The sequence below is a fragment of the Saccostrea echinata genome, unplaced genomic scaffold (genome assembly GCF_033153115.1).
Source record: "Saccostrea echinata isolate AGI-Se365-2 ecotype Australia unplaced genomic scaffold, CSIRO_AGI_Sech_v1 ptg000001l, whole genome shotgun sequence".
Classification (NCBI taxonomy): Eukaryota; Metazoa; Mollusca; class Bivalvia; order Ostreida; family Ostreidae; genus Saccostrea; species Saccostrea echinata.
The window spans coordinates 42190974-42210765 of NW_026889750.1; the positions used below are offsets into that span (position 1 = coordinate 42190974).

The window sequence follows — 19792 nt, forward strand, 5'->3', positions numbered from 1 at the left end:
TGATAGCGCTGTGTTCGTTGATAACCACTTCAGTGAGATGACCGGGATCATAGATGAATATACCCAAAGATCATGGCGGTCATTTTAGTTTCTACTATCGTATTTTTCTCGCTCTTTTGTGGTGTTTATTTACTTCCGGTCGAGAGCTGCCCTATGTATGGTTGTCGTCCGTCGGGAACTTTCTCGTATGTTCTAGATATTACTTCTAATGTATCGTTAGCTTGGCCCAAGAGTTTTGTACAAGGACCGTATTTAAATTCACTCGGTTGTGCAGCAAACGATGTCAATATTGTATGTCAAGCTAATGGATTGCGAGATGAGTATGTCATTTTTTTTTTACATTCATTATTCTGGAAGACTAAAAAAATTAGATTCATGAAAATGTAAGTTTACTGAGCTCTAATTAGCAAAGGTTCACATTTGAACATTTTAGAAAAGTTTTAAATATTCAGATCTCCAATATGATTGTAATCTTTAAATATGTGCATTTAAAAAAACTCAGTATGCAACAAAAAGCAAATAGAAATTCTACAATTTTGACGAAATCTTTCTATCATTGTCTTTGCAGGGGATATGTGACCTTGATTCCAGACAATGGTACAGTAGCCTGGTATGGAGACATTCTGCGGCGGCCAACATTGCCTATCATGGACATTTATGGTGACGTCATTGGAACGGATGGACATAATTTAGTGATGTTCGATTCAGATGGAAAAATAGAGAAACCGCTGATCAATCTTGGAGAGAGTTTGTTTCCTACGTACAGGTAATTAAAGAAAGGAAATCATCAATAATCTTTGTATCTGATACTTTTTCGCATTTAAACCTTCAATAAAATTTACTACTTCTGTTTATAGTTTAACACTTTCCGAAGAAAACGGCATCATAGCTATTGTTTCACGACAGGGGTTGCTGATTACCAAAGAATCAAGTAAGTCACTTTTGTTACCGTAAATATGTCAGTTTAAATTATTCATACATCTTACTTCTCTGCATTTTGAATGTTTACTGTTTTGACTCTCGTCGTATAGTGCTTCTAGAAATTACCAAACATGAATTGAATGTTGAATGTTTTTTTTTTTAACTGAACAGTGGAATCAATGCAGGGAAACGGACATGCTGAATATAATTTGGGGTGTTATCTACATAAGAGTTACTCAAGCCGGCATGTCCCTGAATTGATAGTTGACCTCTCATTAAATATTAAATGTATCCTTCCTCATTACCTTCCTAGGATAGGTAGAAGTTTGATCTCCGAGTTCTTCCTTTCTTTAACAAATTGGTTTGTTTTGTTTGTTTGTTGTTTAACGTCCCTCTCGAGAATTTTTCACTCATATGGAGAGGCCACCACTTGCCAGAGGAGAGCTGCAAATTTTGACCTATGCTCGGCACTTACGGCCATTGAGCAGGGATCTTTTTCATGCCAGCACCTACTACGACACGGGACCTCGGTTTATACGGTCTCATCCGAAGGATCGGCCTCCACGTCCCACAGTGGGATTCGAACCCGCGACGTAAGGATCAACTCCTTACTCCGCGACTCTATAAGAGCAGACGCTCTACCACTGCGCCACGCGGGCGACTTAACAAACTGGTAAGCATCCCTGTTATAGGTCACGAAGTACCTGCAGCTCATTCAGTCATATGCTTATGTACATGTATATGTATTTTCAATGTCTGTTAGAGAAGGTGTAGAGGCCTACAGTAAGTATATAGTAGTCTATGTGTTTGTCTGAGTACTGTTTGAGAAATAATGTTTGGTTGTGCCGCGCTCCCATTCTTCAATTATCTGGCTCTCTTCCTGGTCTACTTTTTAAATGGTACTAGTTGTGCTAGCGCTTTCTGACAGGTTGTTGGGATTTGTGGCACTGAATTGTTTTGCAAATCAAAACTGTACAACTTCTCCTTTTCCTACTCAATCGGAAGATCACTTGGCCATCCGTCTGTCATATGTACATGTAATGAGGGTCTCTCTGGCTTTTCTTGACAAACGTCCGGTACTCTAATACATGTACTTATATTCTCTCCCTGCTTATTCAGTTTCATCTAAGTACATTTCCTTTCTCTAGTCAGGTTTTCATGCCCTTTTGTTGACTTCTTTTATCTACGCCATTTGACATGTCATTCAGCTCTTGTCCAGCTCGAGTTAAGTATCACCCTTTCCTCTCCTTTATCATAATATTTCTCCTTAGATCTATTTCTGTATGGACATCTCACCTTTTGAAAGATCAGAGCATATTTTTTTTTCTCTTCCACCCGAGGTTTATCACATCACATTCTGTTTTCATCCATTAAATATAAATTGAAACTTGTAATCCTATTTTTACAAGAAATTCAGAGACTTTTGAGGTCCCATTGGTTGAGGTGCAATGATCTATGGTATAATGTAACTGTCTTGTCTGTCCGTCATGCTAAAACAGTTTCATTTTCTTTTAAGTAATATAATAGTATTCTTGTGCAAAATTTACGGCCGATATTAAAGTTTTTGAAAATCAAACTTCGATCGAGGTCTGAGGTCAACAATCGCAGTATATTTGGAAAAGATTGTCAAAGCACATGAGAACAAAAAAAACGCTGACTCTTCCGGTGCAAAAGGTACGGCCAAGTTGAAAAAAATGAAAATAGGTCAAAGCCTCAAGGTCATGAAATAAAAAATCATAGTATATTTGGAGTCTTTACACAGGTAATGCATATGTAAAAATTTGAAAGCCCTGTCTCTTCGGGTGCAAAGGCAACATGCAAACGCCAAGGTTAAAATTTTTTTAAAAGTAGGTCAATCTAAAAGGTCAAAAACCATAGTATATTCAGAGAGGGTTGTCACAGGTCAGGCACATGTGAAATATGAAAGCCCTATGTTTTCTCATTCAAAAATTATTACCAAATTTATAATTTTTTGAAAAGTAAAGTCAAACTTTTAGGTCAAAAATCACAGTATATTAGGAAAGTTTTTGTCCCAGGTAAAGCACTTGTGAAACATGAAAGCCCTATCTTCTCTAATTCAAAAGAAACGACTATGGATAGCCAGATAAATGAGAGACGATGTCCCTGAGCTTTCGCGAAGGTGGGGGATAATAATACATGTTTTTGCATATGGTATACTAGTAGTTAGGCGAGATAATTCACTGCAGTGTTGAAGTTCCTGTTGAGAAAATAAATGGTTAAAGGCGATATTTTGTGCATACAGCACATAATACAAGGAAAGTTTTTGGTTTTTTTTTTTATCAAATGTAGACGGCATACCTCATGCCTCCATGGATTTTCGTGCAGAAGAGGAGAGAACCAACGGAACTTTTATACCAGTGGCACCACCTGTTGTTTCAGGGCATCGGATTTACATCCTTACAGAGTTCCGTCCAGATTATAGTATACATCAGGTAATGGTAATATGTATGAATCATCAAATTAAATGTAATTATATGTGGATTGGAATTGTGAAGAAAACAAAGCTTAGAAACACCTGTATCATAAATTAAATTTGAACAGTACAATTTCTTCAGTAGCCTGGACTGTCTGCAGGTCGTGGTGTGCTTGACTTCGCGTCACATTGAACCTATACGAAACAGCATGCTCTCCGTACGAACAGTTTCTAAAACGAGGCAAGCTATTGATAAACAAGTTGATGAAACAAGGATATCAACAGTCTCGTTTGAAGTCAACTTTCTAGTTCTATGGTCGATACAATGACCTTGTCAGCAAATACAATCTATCATTAAGTCGAATGCTGACTGAGTTTTTCATACTGATTGTAAGGCCATTATTTATACACTGAATTTCCTACGAATTTTTCCGTTTGCCCGATAATGACAAGGAGCACACGGCGGATGTGACCGGTCGGCAGGGGATGCTTACTCCTCCATGGCACCTGATCTCACCTCTGATTCTTTTAGAGGTCTGTGTTTTCTCTGCTTCCGATTTTGTATTGTTTGAATGTACTTTTGAGCTTGATTACAGTTCGTTATTTCCATATTTCATTGAGCCGTTAATAGTGATCTATGCTGTATACTCCGATCAGAACAATTGTTATTTTCAATTAGTTTAATCAAAACTTTATCGTCTTTTACTGTCAAAAATGAAACTTGAATCGTTTCTTAGCATTAACTGAAACTTCAAACATTCATTAAGTCGTCACTCTCACTCGTAATGGTGTGATTAATAATCAGTACTTCTGCTACTAGTAAATAAAAATACATGTATAGAATACCGGTATCTTCTTTTGAATTTAATTTTTAGTGACAAACTTTTTATCTTTTACATCAAAATACTTGTACAGGGCAATTCCAGATATTTGCAATTAAAAATGATTCCTCGACTGAGAAACAATGTTTTGCATTTAAGCTTATATGATTTTCTCTCTCTTTTAAGCCCGATATCCTTGGAATGCAGCGTTTGTTTGCAATTGACATGAAAAACGTGATGATGGGTCGGCTAGAAACAGCCTGGGTTTTTAACTTTGAAAGACTTGATAGATTGGGTCCGCTTGTCGGCGAATATCAACAAAACAAGCAGGATGCACGAAATGAAAATCAGGAGGAGGTTGGATTTGGTGTTGCCCCACAAATTTTGAAAAACACAGACACAGATATGATCTACGTAAACTTACCCCCACCAGAGGGCGTGACAAATGCTGTACATCTCCTTTGGGGCTTCAAGGATGTATCAAATGGGACAGATCCTGATCTTATATTTAAAATTCCACAACCATTGTCAAAAATTGCTATGTTCGAATCCAATAGTGGACCAGTTGTTGATAAAAGAAAAAACAAAATTTCCGGGAAAACTTACAAACCTTTAACACAGAGAAGAAAAATAAATAACGCCTCATTATGGGGTGTTTCAGTGAATGGAAAACTAATTCTTCAGCTTAACTCAAATGATGGAACTGTGAAAAATCAAATAAACCTTGATTCTGCGCTAAATATGACGTCATCAGTTGTTACATCTAAGATAATGGTAGCTCGATCCTCAGACAGTTCGGAGGATATTCTCATATTCGGAGTGCAGATAACACCTCCTAAAACTGGCGATGGGTCAAAAGGATTCCGAAAGTTGAAAGGCAAAAATACAGCTAAGGATTCTCCAAAGAATTACGTAGTAAGTTTCAGAGAAAACAAAGTCAACTGGGTCTTTGAAACTCCAAATAACCGAGAAGTAAAGGGGCAAATAGCTGGAGTGCAACGCTCCTCTGTCGACGGATCCGACTTACTGGTCGTGTTTACTAGCGATTCCGAAGAGTCGGAAGTATTTGCTCTGAAGTTTGATAGGGTCTTGGAAACTCCAAATAAGCTAAGAGTGGGGGAATAACGTCCATAGATCCGGAACAGAATCATTATGCGAGGAACTTGAAAGGCTTTGAACTCTGGTGAAATTTTGTTTTAACGATTTAAACGATAGAGTGTGACGCTGAACAGTTTCGTGGTCTAGATTATATACATTTCAATCCAATTTGTATTAAAACGACAATAATGCATTAATACCAATAACATATATTAACAATGAAACCGACAGCATCTTAATAAAAAAAAAAAAAAAAAAGAAGCGTTGAATATTTGAAGAAAATTTATTGCTAATCTACATGTATATACATTTATTTAATATAAAAATAATAGAAAAATTCGTTGTCAATTATTAGAAACCAAGTATATTTGGTAAACTTAATGATACGCATCAGGAATTAAAAAGCAAAATTTACAATGAATTTCTGGCAAGACGCCTTCGTCTGATAAGTATAATTTCATTGCCCTTTCTGCTGCTACTTTCCCTCGTATTCAGGACAAACTGCAAAGAAACACAAAGCAAATATTTAATAATAATAAAAGAAAATCTTAAATGAAAATGAAGGTACATGTTTTAGACCCCTTTACATAAGGTAGCATTGAAGAGTAACAGAGGGAAAGCGGAAAGTTTCACACATACCCTGCTGCTGAAGAACATTAACTTCCGTCACGTCATTTCCTGTCGTCGTGTATGTGAAGGTGTAGAAGCAGTTGTTATTGTTAAATACTTGGCACATTTTGGAGTTTGCAGAACGTTGAGCTTCAGATAAAAATGAAATAAAAATATTATTATAAAATCAATGGGTATTTTCTTACTTTAACTATGTATCTGATATAACATGCAGGATAAAGTATTCTTAAAATTCTCCAAAACTTATCTTTATAAAATAATGTTGAGATTCTTTGTGAATTCATGGTATGTTGATGATAAATCAATTACTCACGAATGAAAGGACTCAAGGCTTGAATATTATATGATGCACAATTGATTCTGCATTCTCTCTCGTCTTTGTAGCCACTGAAGTCACTGAACGATGTACATGCCACACAGGATTTAAGTTCATTACATTTTCCACCACAGTTCTGAAAATTAGTGTTTAACAAAAAACAAATTAACAAAGAGGTCATTTCGACCACAAAGCTCACATGAGTCATATTTCTCTTCTCCTTCACCTTCACCTAGAGCTATCTCCGACAGTCACTAACTTCAGCATCTTGATTCTACTACAACACAGGGTCGATTATATATGTAAGTATGACTAGAAATTGACTTCCTGTTCTGTGGAAGAATTTAAGAATACATCAACTTCTAAATCAAACTTGAAATTTATTGTTTTCCTCCGAAGCTGTGCGAAAATGACTTAACAAACTTTCAAGAATCTACATTATTTGAGGATGATAACATTTACATCTGGCCCTGATGTTTTTAAGATGTTTCAAATCCCACATATATACCTTTGTAAGAGTTTGCCACCTATTATACCTCTCCATTATCTCAGAAGCCAGGAATTGAAAAACTGACCTGAGTCTCTACCTAAGTAAGGTGAGCTACTATAAGGTTATATTAATGTTGCTTTGTTATAGCATGAACAGTGTACCAGTGCAACACAGAAAATAACGATGATCATGATGATGAATTCAACAGAACTTTATTACTGCAGAGGAAAAAAGAATGTTTATACCTGGCACTGTTCACAGGTTTGTCCGTAATACCCAGGGTTGCACTCGCACATTCCGCATTTACACATTCCATTGTTACTGCAGACATTCTACCATGAAAAAGAATTAAAATATTTATCACAATATTAAACTAAAATGCATCAATAACATCCATATTTTTTTTTAAACGTTAACGTTTGATATGAGATTTTTAAAATCACTTGACAATATTTTGTAATTTTATAAGGAAGGTTCGTGTAAGCGATAATAAATGAATTAATTTCAAAAGCGCAGATTTAACGTTATATGTCCTCGAAATCGGATGATCGTTGGGGATACGTCTAGTCCCCGTGACTTTGACCTTCTAGATCTATAAGAATTGAGGGAGGACAAACACTCTGTTCTTTAGCCACCTTCACGGTAAAATGTTCGGGATTGGAACAAATGAAAGCTTGAATTAATTTTAATATGTTGAATATTCATTTTTTCTTGTTTTTTTTCTGCATTTCACAAAATAAAGTGGAATCGTGGGAACTCCTCCAAACAAATAGAAATAACGACATAACTTACACCGCTTGAATCCGATGAACAAGTTGCGTTTTGTGGGCAAAGTTCTGTTGGGCAGTCTACAAAGAGTCATATAAAATCAAAGATGGAAATAAAAATAGTACAGACTTACACAGATATTTATAACATTGGATTTTACACTAACCTTTCTTCATGGAAACTTCAAAGAATCTGTCATGAATAATTTGGAATTTCATTAAACACCCTTGTTCATCTCTGTACGTGCACTTGTTAACATTGTCTGGAGTAAAACAAAGGAAAAAAGTTAAGATTATATTCAAACTTTAAATGGAAGTTAATGAATTTCATGATGATATTGTAGATTATATTATATATACCAGGGAATCCTCGGACTCGTCTGAAAGTTGGTGCAAAACGCCTTCCTCCACAGAACTGGCGACACATTGCATTAGGCATAGGTGAACCAGAGAACACAAAGCAGTCCACACATTTCCCGTAATCAGGACATTGATCCTTACAATTCTAATAAAAATAAAAAAAATGTTTTTAAAAAACATTCATTCGATGAAACACAGGTGTTAACCTAAAGAGGGGGGGGGGGGGAGAGGGGGGGTTACCTCGCATTCAATGTCATCAGCAGGAGATCCAAGCGGAAGTTTATTCAGTGATTCTTCAGGTATGGTGAATCTTGTACCCATTCCGCCACCCGCGGCCCCAATAGGGATTCCGCCTCCCATTGGTCTTATAACTGGCTTTTCTACCACGACAGGTGCCCCGGTGGTAGTGGGTCTATCAGCGTCTGTACAGACACACTTGCTGTTGCCTTTGCTACCTTTGGAATCTTTCCATTTGCAGGTAGGGGCATTTGTTTTCTAGAATTTTCAATAAACAGTATAATTTAAGATCTTTTTTTTTTATTTTCGTTATAACTTTTATTTCTCCAGTGGAGTTGAACCAACATACCTTTGTGCTGCATTTACAAGGTTCAATCCCGGAGGCAAAGATTCGAAGAACTTGTTTTAGTTTGCCGATTTTGACCCTAAGTTTTAACTTCTTTTTCCTGCAACACAAGTGCTCTCAGAGGTCGAGTACATGTATGTGCTAAATATAGATATAATAATACACTATAAATAGAAATTACAGAATCTTCTTATGAAAATCTAGTAGAGATTTTGTACACTTGACAATTTTAAGACATTTAAAATCTAAATACAACTCACTCTTTCGTTGTCATATCCTTCAAAAATTTCACCTTTACTGTTATGTAAAACTGTCAAATAAAACTCAATTAATTAAAAATGAAATTCAGTTTTGATACGTTATACAATAAAAAGAATACACTGAAATTCTAAAAATGATGCAGAAACAAGTTTTTCTGTAAGGAACCGTTTCTTTTTTGTTAAGAATACTTTAAACCTAAAATAGATAATTATATCGATAAAATTAATTGCGTCTTACCTCTTCTCCTCGCTTCAATTTTTTACATTTTACTTTGTATGGATTTTTCTTTGAAACAACTCTAGAAGTGAAAATATCAAACGTAAAAAAATATCTTTCGCATATTAATTATTATGGCTAAGCATTTACAGACCGCGTGTAATAAAGTCTTAATTCCCCGTTACCTCTTACTGCACTCCACGTCTACGGTGACCTGTACTGGGTCGTCATTTCCAGGTTTTGGTAAAATAACAACAGCTGTGACCTGTGAATATCAAATCATCAAATTCAAAGAATTTAGAGGAAATATACGATTTGTGGTCAATAAGCAAATGATTGGGTGTAACAACTAGGAAGATGAGAGATTTTGTAGTGTAAACATGGACAGTGTAGATATACCTTCTTTTTCCTGGACATTGTATCAGGTACCTTCACACCAATTCTGTGATCGGTTACACCACCTGCATAAGGTAAAATATAATAGTTTTGATAGAGACAATAAAGAATTTTCCGTTTTTTTTTTAACATTACCCGACTTTTACTCGAAGTAGTTCGCTGTTTCAGACACCAATATTTAATATCATGGGTGTGTTTGCTGTAATAGTTAGTTTCATCCAATATACCTGTTAATGTGTTCTCTATAATTGATGATATGCATTGTTAATATGGGGCTTACCTTTACGACCTGCATACTTGTTGATATCATTCCCTATAATAACCGAATCGGAAAACCCCCTGCTCTGTTGTAAAAAAAAAAAAAAAAAAAAAAAAAAAAAAAAAAAAAAAAAAAAAAAAAAGATTAAAGGAAAATAAAACATTCTGTTCATAAATCTGACTAATTTTGTGAAAATAAAAAAAAAGATGTACATGTAGTTTGAATATTATTTCAAGTTGACTTACTTTAATGTAGGTTAGCTTTGTAGGCCAGTGGACAAGACTTCCAGGGCACTTCTGTCTCATTTTGAAATTTCTTATGTACATACAGCGAGGACCGGAAGTAAAGTTCTATTAAAAAAATATACATTTTCAGAATATAAATGTTAATAATATTGTGAAAAATCCATGATTTTCATATGATATTTTAAGAGAATTTTAGTGTCTTTCTCGTAAAAGTATTTCATAAGTGGCTGTATAACAATACAAGTGTGTCGTCTTCAACATCTGCAGCACTTCGGAAGTGCTTGAGTGGATCCTACCGAGTATTCGCAGCCGCTATCTACCCTTGACATTGTTAAATACGTGCTGATAAATGTGTACAAATAACCCCAGGCCCGTAGGAAGCAATTTCACTATGAAGGGGCACAACTATACATATAAAAATTTAAAAAAAAAAAAAAAAAAGTTAATCAGACGTTTTTATAGAGGGGCACAAGCATATAGTAGTTATGTTATCTATAGTATTCTATATATCGGCAAAATTATTGGGGTATGGGCACCCCCCACCCCCCCCCCCCCCGGTTCCTACGGCCATGAACCCCTTCTATTAAGTATAAATACCATCTACTATCTCGACTATAATTAATGTTAAAAAAACGTTCTCAACTCTATATGTGTTGGACTCGAACAAGTGCAAAATACAATCTCCATATCGTTACTCAACTCACTGATGAGAAACTTAATATTCGAAAGTCCCAACCCAAAGAATGAAGTGCATTATTGCTGTTTATTACCATAAATGTAGTCTTCAAATGAACAGATTTATTCAATATGATGGAACATGCAAATACTCAAAACATAAAACAGATTTACATGCTTTTTCCTTATGTTTATTTATTTATTATTTATTTATTTATTTCTTGAACCCACGTGAATGCCACTTATTGGAATTCACAAGCTTATGATAAAATGTTTATGATAATATCTGATGATGATTTTTTTGAACTCAGACCCCCCCCCCCCCCCACTAATACAAACACCCTACCTGTATCAAATTTTACGATTAGTTCAGAATTAATTATACAAACAAATATTTATCAAACCAAACTGACCGCGGCTCCACACCAGATACATCTTCCAGACTCGCTGTTTCTCATGCATTCTTCACAGGTGTTCCCAAAACAATTTTCTTCTTCTGAAATGTATTGGGGGAATTGCAAATAAAGTATTGGCTTCGTTATCTCGTAAACTGAAGGCATTATTTTACTACAGTACATCAATGCTTAAACTTACCAGACACCGCCATACTGAACAGCAAGGCCAACGAAAGAAGCCCGAACACTCTCATCTTGAAGAAAGCTAGATGGACAGGAAAAAATACAATGTACATATAGACAGAAAATGGAGAAACTGAAAAGGTTATCTTAAATCTCAAACAAAGGGTCCTGATACCACCCCCTCCCCGATATACCCTGTGTGGCTTTTTGACTTTTTTAAAAAATATTTTCCCGCATTAATTGATAAAAAAAAATTCCATACTATTATAATAACGTTATTATTGTATGGACTTTTTTTTTTATCAATAAAGAGAATTATGTAAAAACGTCAGGTACCTGTACTGTGATCTTATCAATACACTATGAATTCGGAATTTACCTCGACAAAAATCCTGATTCATTTTGTGTACATCACCTTGTTTTATATACATGTTTAGAGTGGGATCGAATTTGAGTGAACACCTTCATTATCATAATTACTCAGTTCAAAACACAATTAATTACATTAGGTACAAATGACACCTGAAAAACTATTCAGATTCCTTTTTAAAATGCCCTGAATTCCGGTCTTGTTTTATAGTGGAATTTTAAATGGAAACCTTATGTTGTACTTCCTTATCTAAACTGTATTCAAGAACGAAGCTTTTTTTAAACATTTACACGCATGTCATGCAAAATACCATTTTCTTATCAAAAACCACTCTTTTATGTTGATTTAGTTACCTGAAATTTAAATTTAAGAGATGACCAATTGTCAATTTGAACTTCATTGAAAATAAGTTTGCTTTTACAATTTGTAATGCTTAAATTATAGTATTTTTGAAAAGATTCGACAAAAAAGAGGAAAAAAGGAACAAGTATCTATACATACCAGTTTGTTCCAGAGACGACTGATTAATGACTTGTATACATACAGTTCCACTAGAGCCACTCAGGGCTCTTTGGCACGTGGGCAGGGATCAAGTTAATCAGGAAATGGCTTTCAGAGATATGTGGTAATCAGCTGGCCAAGCTGTTCGCTTATAGGCCAGGAAAGGGTCGGAGTTAACAAGGGTAAACAAAAACATGTTTACATGATAGAAAATACAAATATTTGTCACAAAATTGACACATTTTGCCGTATTATGAAAGAGTCATGGGTACCGTTAGACAAGGTGTGAATGGGTTAAGGGAGATTGTGAAATATTAATTGTGATAGCAGGTACTGTGATGTTTTCAAAAAATTACGCAATCTTTGGGTTTTGAATGTTTCTGATTACCATCACTGCAGTACTGTAATTTAAGAAGACTTTGTGTTTCCAAGCCGTTTTATCATTTCAGGAGTTTGCCATGCACGCGTTCATATATACTGCAAGAATATATGTATTACATTATATCCTCGGACACTCTTGGATCATACTTATTCGCTTGTCCCTGCCTACGTATGAATTGTAGATATTTGAGTACCATTTAGCGTAATCTCATAATGGCCACTGAAGAGTTGGATAGTCAGCGGAAGATGCTTGTTGAATGAAGAGGTGTAAATAATCTGTGTTCACAATTAAAATATCATTTCAAGCCTGCTTATGCTGCATAGAAAGGTTATAACTTTTGGGGGTTTAGAGAAATAAAAGACAGTAAAAGATATTAAGAACGTTGTAGACGTAATTTTTAACATGAGGTCTGTAGACGCAATACTCATCTGGATCACTTTGACTTAACTGTTCTTCTTCAGATTTCCCCCCTCAATATTTCCATGAAAAAAATTGACCCCATTCCTTAAAAACCCAAAGATTTTCCTTCCTCTTTATCGTATGTAACATATCCACTTTCATCCTAGTGACCTTGACCTATGATATTGACAATTTTTTCCATAAAATCTAACGAATTTTAACTGAAAGCTGTCGCGTAGGCTGACACTTTTATAGGACAGTCACTTTCGTCTTTTTTAGCTCATCTGAACGAAGTTGGACGGGAGCTTATGTAAAACCCTCGGCGTCGGCGTCAGTGTCGGCGTCCCAGGTTAACGTATTTAGAGCAGATTTCTTTTCAAGTACTTCTTATGGAATGAGGATAGTAGTTCACTATCGCACCATCGAGCATCGACTTGAGGGTCGATGGCGCCATGCGATGAAGCGATGGCACGAAGACAAGACGGTGCGATGACGATGATGCGATAGCACGAAAATGCGATGACGATGGTGCGATAGCACGTTAGAGCGATAGTAAACATCGCTTCCTCGCACAATTATGCTATCGCTGAACATCGTGCCATTGCATCATCATTGTCGCGCCATCGCTTCATTGTCATCGCACCATCGCTTCATCGTAATTGCACCATCGACCCAAATCTCGATGGTGCTATGATGCAATAGTGAACTATTATATGGCCCTATCCGGATTCCATACTTCTATGCCCTATATTAATCAGAGATGCATGGACGATGGTTCTAGTGTGTTTCATTGTACCAATCATTATCAAGGTTTTAGATTTCAGCCAAAGAATGGCCAGGTTAATGTTTTTGGAGCAGGTTTAATTTCCAAGTACATGTAACTATAAGCCCTACATTGACTAAATTTGCATGGATGATACATCTAAGGATGCACATTGCCAGGTTCCAACGGATGCTTGATCTGACCTACATTTTCCGGATGAGTGACCAAGATAATGTTTTTTGAACAGGCATGGGAAGAAATTCTGTGGATTTTCTCCGGTGTTGCTTTAGACTGAATTCAATCAAAGCGCAATTAACGCTAATCTTTATATTACCCATGAGAGTGATGCGAGACAAATGATGGCAGCACTGTTGAGGGAAGGATCCAACATTTTTTTCAGATTTAAAATTAAAGCTTTAAAAGAACAATATAATATAAGGCCTTTCGGGGGGGGGGGGGGCGTGATTTCAATTTCCTACGTGCTCAATAATAATAACGAGTTTAAAATGAAACATATAATTATAGAAAATAAACGAGTAAACGATAAACAAATTAAAATAAAAAGGAAATTAAATTCCATGTCTGAGTTTGTAACCCTTATTTTTTTTTTTTTTTTTAGAAAATATAAGCGTATCACAGGTTACTAAAGTAATGCCATATAAAAACACAGGTTTTTTCATAAATATGTCTTCGGATGTATACGGGGTGGAATGGGCTGATTTTAGGGCATAGATGGGAAGGAGAGTGTCTGGGGGATATCATTTAGCAAAGCGATTAAATAGTAAAAATTCTTGTTTAGAAAATAAAGCTAATCTTCAATTAGAAAGCAAAAGCTATAAAAAGATACTGGATTCATGTATAAAAGATTATAGAAAAGGCATGACAAAAAACTTGAAATCACTACGCTCTACAAATACTCGAGATTACTGGAAAATTTTAAATGGTCCAAATATGTCAAATAAATGTGCTGTAGATATTAATGCTATGTATGATTTTCTTAAGGGCATCAATGAAGGTTATGATAATGACGTAGAAGATGGTGATACTTTAAGGTTCTCAACAGACAGCCATGAATGTGATGATTTTTTGAACTTTGAGATTAGTGAGGAAGAAATTTTATTTGCAGTAAAAAAATTGAAAAATAATAAGGCCGCAGGCTACGATCAATTGTTAAACGAACATATTTCATCAACAGTATCTATTTTTTTGCCTGTATACAAAAAAATGTTTAATTTGATTTTTGATAGTGGAGTCATTCCAGACGAATGGCTCACAGGTATTGTCAAACCGATTTTCAAAAATAAAGGCGACCCAACAAATCCAGAAAATTATCGTCCAATAACACTTTTAAGTTGTCTTGGTACGCAGCTAGGTTAAGGACTCCCATATATACGTCAGTCTATGCCGAGGTTCGGGAAAGCTATTATGACGTCACGTTAAAGCAATGCAAATGAATCTCGATAAATAAATACTATATGTTCTTTTTAAAACAAACTAAATACTTTCGTTTCTCACAAATATTATAAAAATAATTGAGTGTGCAACTTATCTTGCCATAATAGCACTTAGCGTTTGTAGAATGAAAGCCAGCTTGATCTCGCTGTACTTACTGAGATGACGTCATTTCTTAGTTTGACACGCAGTTTCTCTGTACTTGAGGCGTGGATCAAGCTTTTATCATAGCTTGTAAAAATAAAATTAATGACGAAACACGCGTAGTCCGACCAAAATAGAGACGTATTCTGAAATATATTAATCTACATTATATTGTCAAACTAAATTGATCATGTGTAGACATAATATATAAGCCGTAGGGAGCACATCTGTACAGTAACGTGCTAGAATGACAGGTCCAGTCCTTCGAAAATGTCAAAAAGTTCAACGATATCCGCTTCACTATAAATTCTGAATTTTTAAACACGTGTAGCTATTATTCCTACTATTCTGAAAAGTGCTGGGAGCTGGTTGTGCATTGTTTATTTATTTCGTAATGTAACATTATTCTAATGTGTATTATATCTATGTCTGGAGTTTACAGAAAGACGGCAAAATTTTACAAATTTCCCGAGCACGAGGAAGTTGCTCCCAGCACTTTTCATGTTAAGGAATTTGTCTCAAAGAAAACAAAATAAATTTTATAGCGGAAAGAGGCCCGTATATCGTTGAACTTTTACGATCTTTGTAGTAGTACATATATGTTCTAATTGTAAACCTGTCACGTGACAAACAGCTGATGTAAGCGAAGTCGCATTGGCCGAACTCAGCAGAGACCCGATATATACAAGTGCACACACCACGATTCACATTCATCAAAACTAATGCTGTTATAAAAAATATTAAAATTGTATTCATTTTCCCTGAATATATTAAGGCGTATATTTCATGGGCGTCCTTAACCTAGCTGCGTAAGCTTTTTACCTCCATTTTATGTAAACGTTTGGAATGCTATGTAGAGAATTTAAACCTTATAAGTGAAAGTCAAACTGGCTTCAGGAAAGGATATTCGACCTTAGATAATATACTGACTTTACATTTTCTTACAAATATGGTTATGTCTTTCAAAAAGAAACTTTTCTGTGCTTTTGTTGACTTTAAACAGGCATTCGACACGGTGTGGAGAAATGGGCTTTGGTACAAATTGTTAAATAATGGCATTAGTGGTAAATGTTTTACATTTATAAAAAATATGTATAATGGAGTTAAGTCCCTTGTGACTATGAATGGTTTTTCATCTGAGTTTTACAACTGTAACATTGGTGTACGCCAAGGAGAAAATTTATCGCCTCTCTTGTTTTCTATGTATATTAATGATTTAGAAGAATTTCTCATTAGTAAAAATGTGCATGGGCTATCCTTTAATGCAAGCAGTTCAAATACTGTAGAAAACCAATTTTGGCTGTATTTTAAATTATTTATTTTGTTCTATGCTGACGATACAGTTATGATGTCTGAGTCTGCTGAGGGTTTGCAACACGCTCTTAATGAGTTTCATTCGTATTGTTTACAATGGAAACTGAATGTCAATGTAGACAAAACAAAAATTATGATTTTTTCGAAAGGTCCATCTGTAAAAAATGTATTCTACTACAATAATTCTGTTATTGAAATTGTGAATGAATTTAAATACCTAGGTATACTATTTTCCCGATCCGGTTCATTTTGTAAGGCTAAAAAACATTTATGTGAGCAAGCTCAAAAAGCCATGTATGGTGCTATACGAAAAATTAGACAATTTAATTTACCAGTAGATTGCCAGCTTGATTTGTTCGATAAAGTTGTCACACCAGTACTTTTGTATGGATGCGAGATATGGGGTTTTGAGAACATTGAAATAATTGAACGCGTCCATCTCAAGTTTTTGAAATATATTTTTAATCTGAAAAGTAGTACTCCTAGTTATATGGTTTATGGCGAAACGGGTCGATTCCCTTTGTATATAACGGTGTATATAAGAATGATATCACATTGGGCAAAATTACTGGTAAGCCCTGAAAATAAGATTGTTTATGTTACATATAAGAATTTATTTGAACAGTTTTGTTCAGGAAGTCATAAGAACCCTTGGATTTTATGTATTAAGAATATACTTGATACTTGTGGCTTCTCAAATATATGGAATGAACAGGCCTTTTTAAATATAAAATGGCTAAAAATTATAGTTGAACAACGTCTTAAAGATCAGTACATACAGAAATGGCAAAGTGATATGCGCGATTCGTCTAAAGGTCATATGTATAGTATCTTCAAAACAGAATTTGGATTTGAAAAATATTTAGACTTTCTACCTAAAAAATTTAGAACAATTTTAATTAAATTAAGAACAGCAAATCATCATCTCCCAGTTGAGACTGGGAGATGGTTTGGAATTCCCAAAAATGATAGACTCTGTAATATCTGTAATAATGGACAAATAGCTGATGAGTATCACTATATTTTAGAATGTCAATTTTTCTCAGAATGCAGAAAAAAGTATCTACCGGGTAAATATTGTAATAGACCAAATTTCTACAAATTCTCAGAATTGTTGTCAACTGCTGACTCCAAGGTATTAATCAAACTATGCAGCTACATAGATAGGGTATATGAACAAGTCTGTCCTCCATAATTATTATTATTATTATTATTATTATTTTTTTTTTTTTTTTTTGGTTACTTTATAATTTGAATGTATTTCCGCCATTTCACGTGTATCTTGCATATTGTTTTTGTATATATTGTACATAGAACCTCATGTACCATTAATTGGTTTGAGTGAATAAATTGAACTTGAACTTGAACTTGGAAAAGAATTAAAATTTCAAATATTGAGAAATATTGCCTTTGAATGCGTAGTAGGAAGGGTGTAAATAGGCCATGTTTACCTTCTTCTCAAGGGGTAAGTTAAATATGCAGGGTATGGGGTAACTCACGGTGTCTTAGAGGGACTTGTACACTATAGATTCTCCTGAGATTTAAAAATATTTTAAGGCTATAATAAAAAAAGAAATCGCTAAATTTCAAGATAAATTTAATTAATTCTAAATAAAATTTAAATAAATTCCACATGCAAAAAGGTAGAAGAACGCGTGGTAGCAAAATCATATTGAGCATATTAAAGGAAATAAATGCTTTAATTATCAATGACATCCGAGGAAAATATTTGTAAAAGTATTTTTTTTTTTTTAGATCCACCTCTACAAGATTCTGCCATAAATTGTCTCGAATCACTCTTAGGGGAATATCGGTGATTAGCGTTAATAGCACTTGTATTGAGTTCAGCTCATAGCTAAACCGGACGGGATTTCTTGGGATGTTCATTCTAAAGTAACTATATGCCCCATGTTGACCTAACTTGCATAGATGATACATGCACACAGTATGCACACTGCTGGACCTGCTTAGGATACTGGATCTGACCTACATTTTCCAGATGAGTGACCAGGTCAAAGTTTTTGGAGCAGGCTCATTCCATTTGAACTTCAAGCCCTCCCTAGACCAAACTTGCGTGGATGGTGCATTAAGGGATGAATATTTAAAATTTGCTTTAGATGTTGGATTTTACTAAAAAAAAAAAAATAAATGGATAATTAGTAGTTTAAGGATAGAACAAAACCATTCTCAAGTAACTGCATGCCCTATCAGACCAAAATTGTATAAATGTTGCATCTAGGGATGCACACTACTAGATTATTAGTTTAGTGTGGGACTTTGCCTTACTTAAAATAAAGATACCATTCGTTGAGGTAAGCTCTGTAATCTCTGATAACCTAATAAGTTTTAACTCGGAGAATGCAATATTCTCAGGGTCTTGATGGTATACCTAAGTATCATGAGTTTCTCGTGCTGATCACTTTGGCCCTACAAGGAATTGAAACTTTAAACTCGTGTGTCAACTTTAAAATTTGATGTGGATTTTAATATAATCGTTGCCTTATTCATGCAGCTTGGCTTCAAGAAAATACAAGCAAAGAAGCTTAAGATAACGTATGTATACTGTATTAAAAATGCATAATATACAACCAACTTAAACCACCCACGAGCCTGGCCCATGAATCCGGGTAAATGAATCTGATTTTTTTTTTTTTTTTTTTTTTTTTTTTTTGTAAAGGACTATAGTTGCTTATAGTAATCATTCAAACAGTTTATCAGCTAGAATGATCATGAGCCAAGAGGATTTTTATAGATATAAACTAGAGGTACCGTGAGCACTGAGCTCACAAAATGATATCCCTGCCTCCCATATGATTATAATGACAAAGTCCATGTTTTGCTATGGGAGACCCGAAATATGTGTCAGATCAAAACGTAAAATAGGAGTGTACTATGTAATAAAGATTCTGTGAAAGTCTCATATTAAATTTCATTCAGTGGTATAAGAGGAGTTGAGGATAAGAGATGGGCACCCCAAAGCGTAACAGACGGACGGACGGACAGTGGTTTCCAAAGGTGTCAAAATGCAGACTAAAATTATTCAACATATCTTTTATTCCTGATATTATAAGAAGGTGGAATGCGTTCTAGATAGTACATGATCTAATACAAGAGAGGCAACTTCCATAAATTTTGGAAAACCTCCTATTTTTTTCTCTCATTTGTATATAATTCACACAAGGTTGAGAATTTTAAACTTTGGCTCATTTCTCCAGTCCAAATTGCTCAAGTGAACTTAAGAAGAGTCATGCCATTTTTATTTGTAACGAATATGCAACAGTAAAGCATTCTCTAGTAAATAATCTATCATCGTTCAATAATTTGTACATTATCTATGTACATTATCGATGGGCAGTTGGTGATGTGTATGCGATACAATCCCTTCTCTGATCTACAAAATGCATCTAATATTCAAGT

General features: G+C 34.9%; 2 protein-coding genes across 2 annotated transcripts; one reads left to right on the forward strand and one right to left on the reverse strand.

The window, feature by feature from the left end:
* Positions 1–36: 36 nt before the first annotated feature.
* Positions 37–5301, forward strand: LOC133197570 (uncharacterized). Its single transcript, XM_061333672.1, has 5 exons — positions 37–320; positions 569–766; positions 858–931; positions 3232–3374; positions 4363–5301. The coding sequence occupies exons 1-5, from the start codon at positions 73–75 to the stop codon at positions 5299–5301; spliced, it is 1602 nt and encodes a 533-aa protein (XP_061189656.1). The 5' UTR covers positions 37–72.
* Positions 5302–5538: 237 nt separating this feature from the next.
* On the reverse strand, positions 5539–11148 carry LOC133191981 (uncharacterized). Its single transcript, XM_061327784.1, has 17 exons — positions 11067–11148; positions 10886–10968; positions 9798–9902; positions 9574–9637; positions 9297–9358; positions 9083–9162; positions 8919–8979; positions 8681–8730; positions 8424–8520; positions 8078–8332; positions 7838–7982; positions 7645–7740; positions 7503–7558; positions 6956–7042; positions 6218–6356; positions 5914–6033; positions 5539–5775 (listed from the first exon to the last, which is right to left on the reverse strand). The coding sequence occupies exons 1-17, from the start codon at positions 11119–11121 to the stop codon at positions 5750–5752; spliced, it is 1581 nt and encodes a 526-aa protein (XP_061183768.1). The 5' UTR covers positions 11122–11148; the 3' UTR covers positions 5539–5749.
* Positions 11149–19792: the final 8644 nt, after the last annotated feature.

What these genes read in the sequence shown, in the direction of transcription:
- LOC133191981 (XM_061327784.1), bottom strand. Translation starts at nt 11,121, where the DNA reads ATGAGAGTGTTCGGGCTTCTTTCGTTGGCCTTGCTGTTCAGTATGGCG. An exon ending in GACGTGGAGTGCAGTAAGAG is followed by an intron (nt 8,980 to 9,082) that starts GTAACGGGGAAT and finishes TTTCACTTCTAG; the next exon opens with AGTTGTTTCAAAGAAAAATC. An exon ending in AAGGATATGACAACGAAAGA is followed by an intron (nt 8,521 to 8,680) that starts GTGAGTTGTATT and finishes CTTGTGTTGCAG; the next exon opens with GAAAAAGAAGTTAAAACTTA.
- LOC133197570 (XM_061333672.1), top strand. Translation starts at nt 73, where the DNA reads ATGGCGGTCATTTTAGTTTCTACTATCGTATTTTTCTCGCTCTTTTGT. An exon ending in AGTTTGTTTCCTACGTACAG is followed by an intron (nt 767 to 857) that starts GTAATTAAAGAA and finishes TTCTGTTTATAG; the next exon opens with TTTAACACTTTCCGAAGAAA. An exon ending in GCTGATTACCAAAGAATCAA is followed by an intron (nt 932 to 3,231) that starts GTAAGTCACTTT and finishes TATCAAATGTAG; the next exon opens with ACGGCATACCTCATGCCTCC.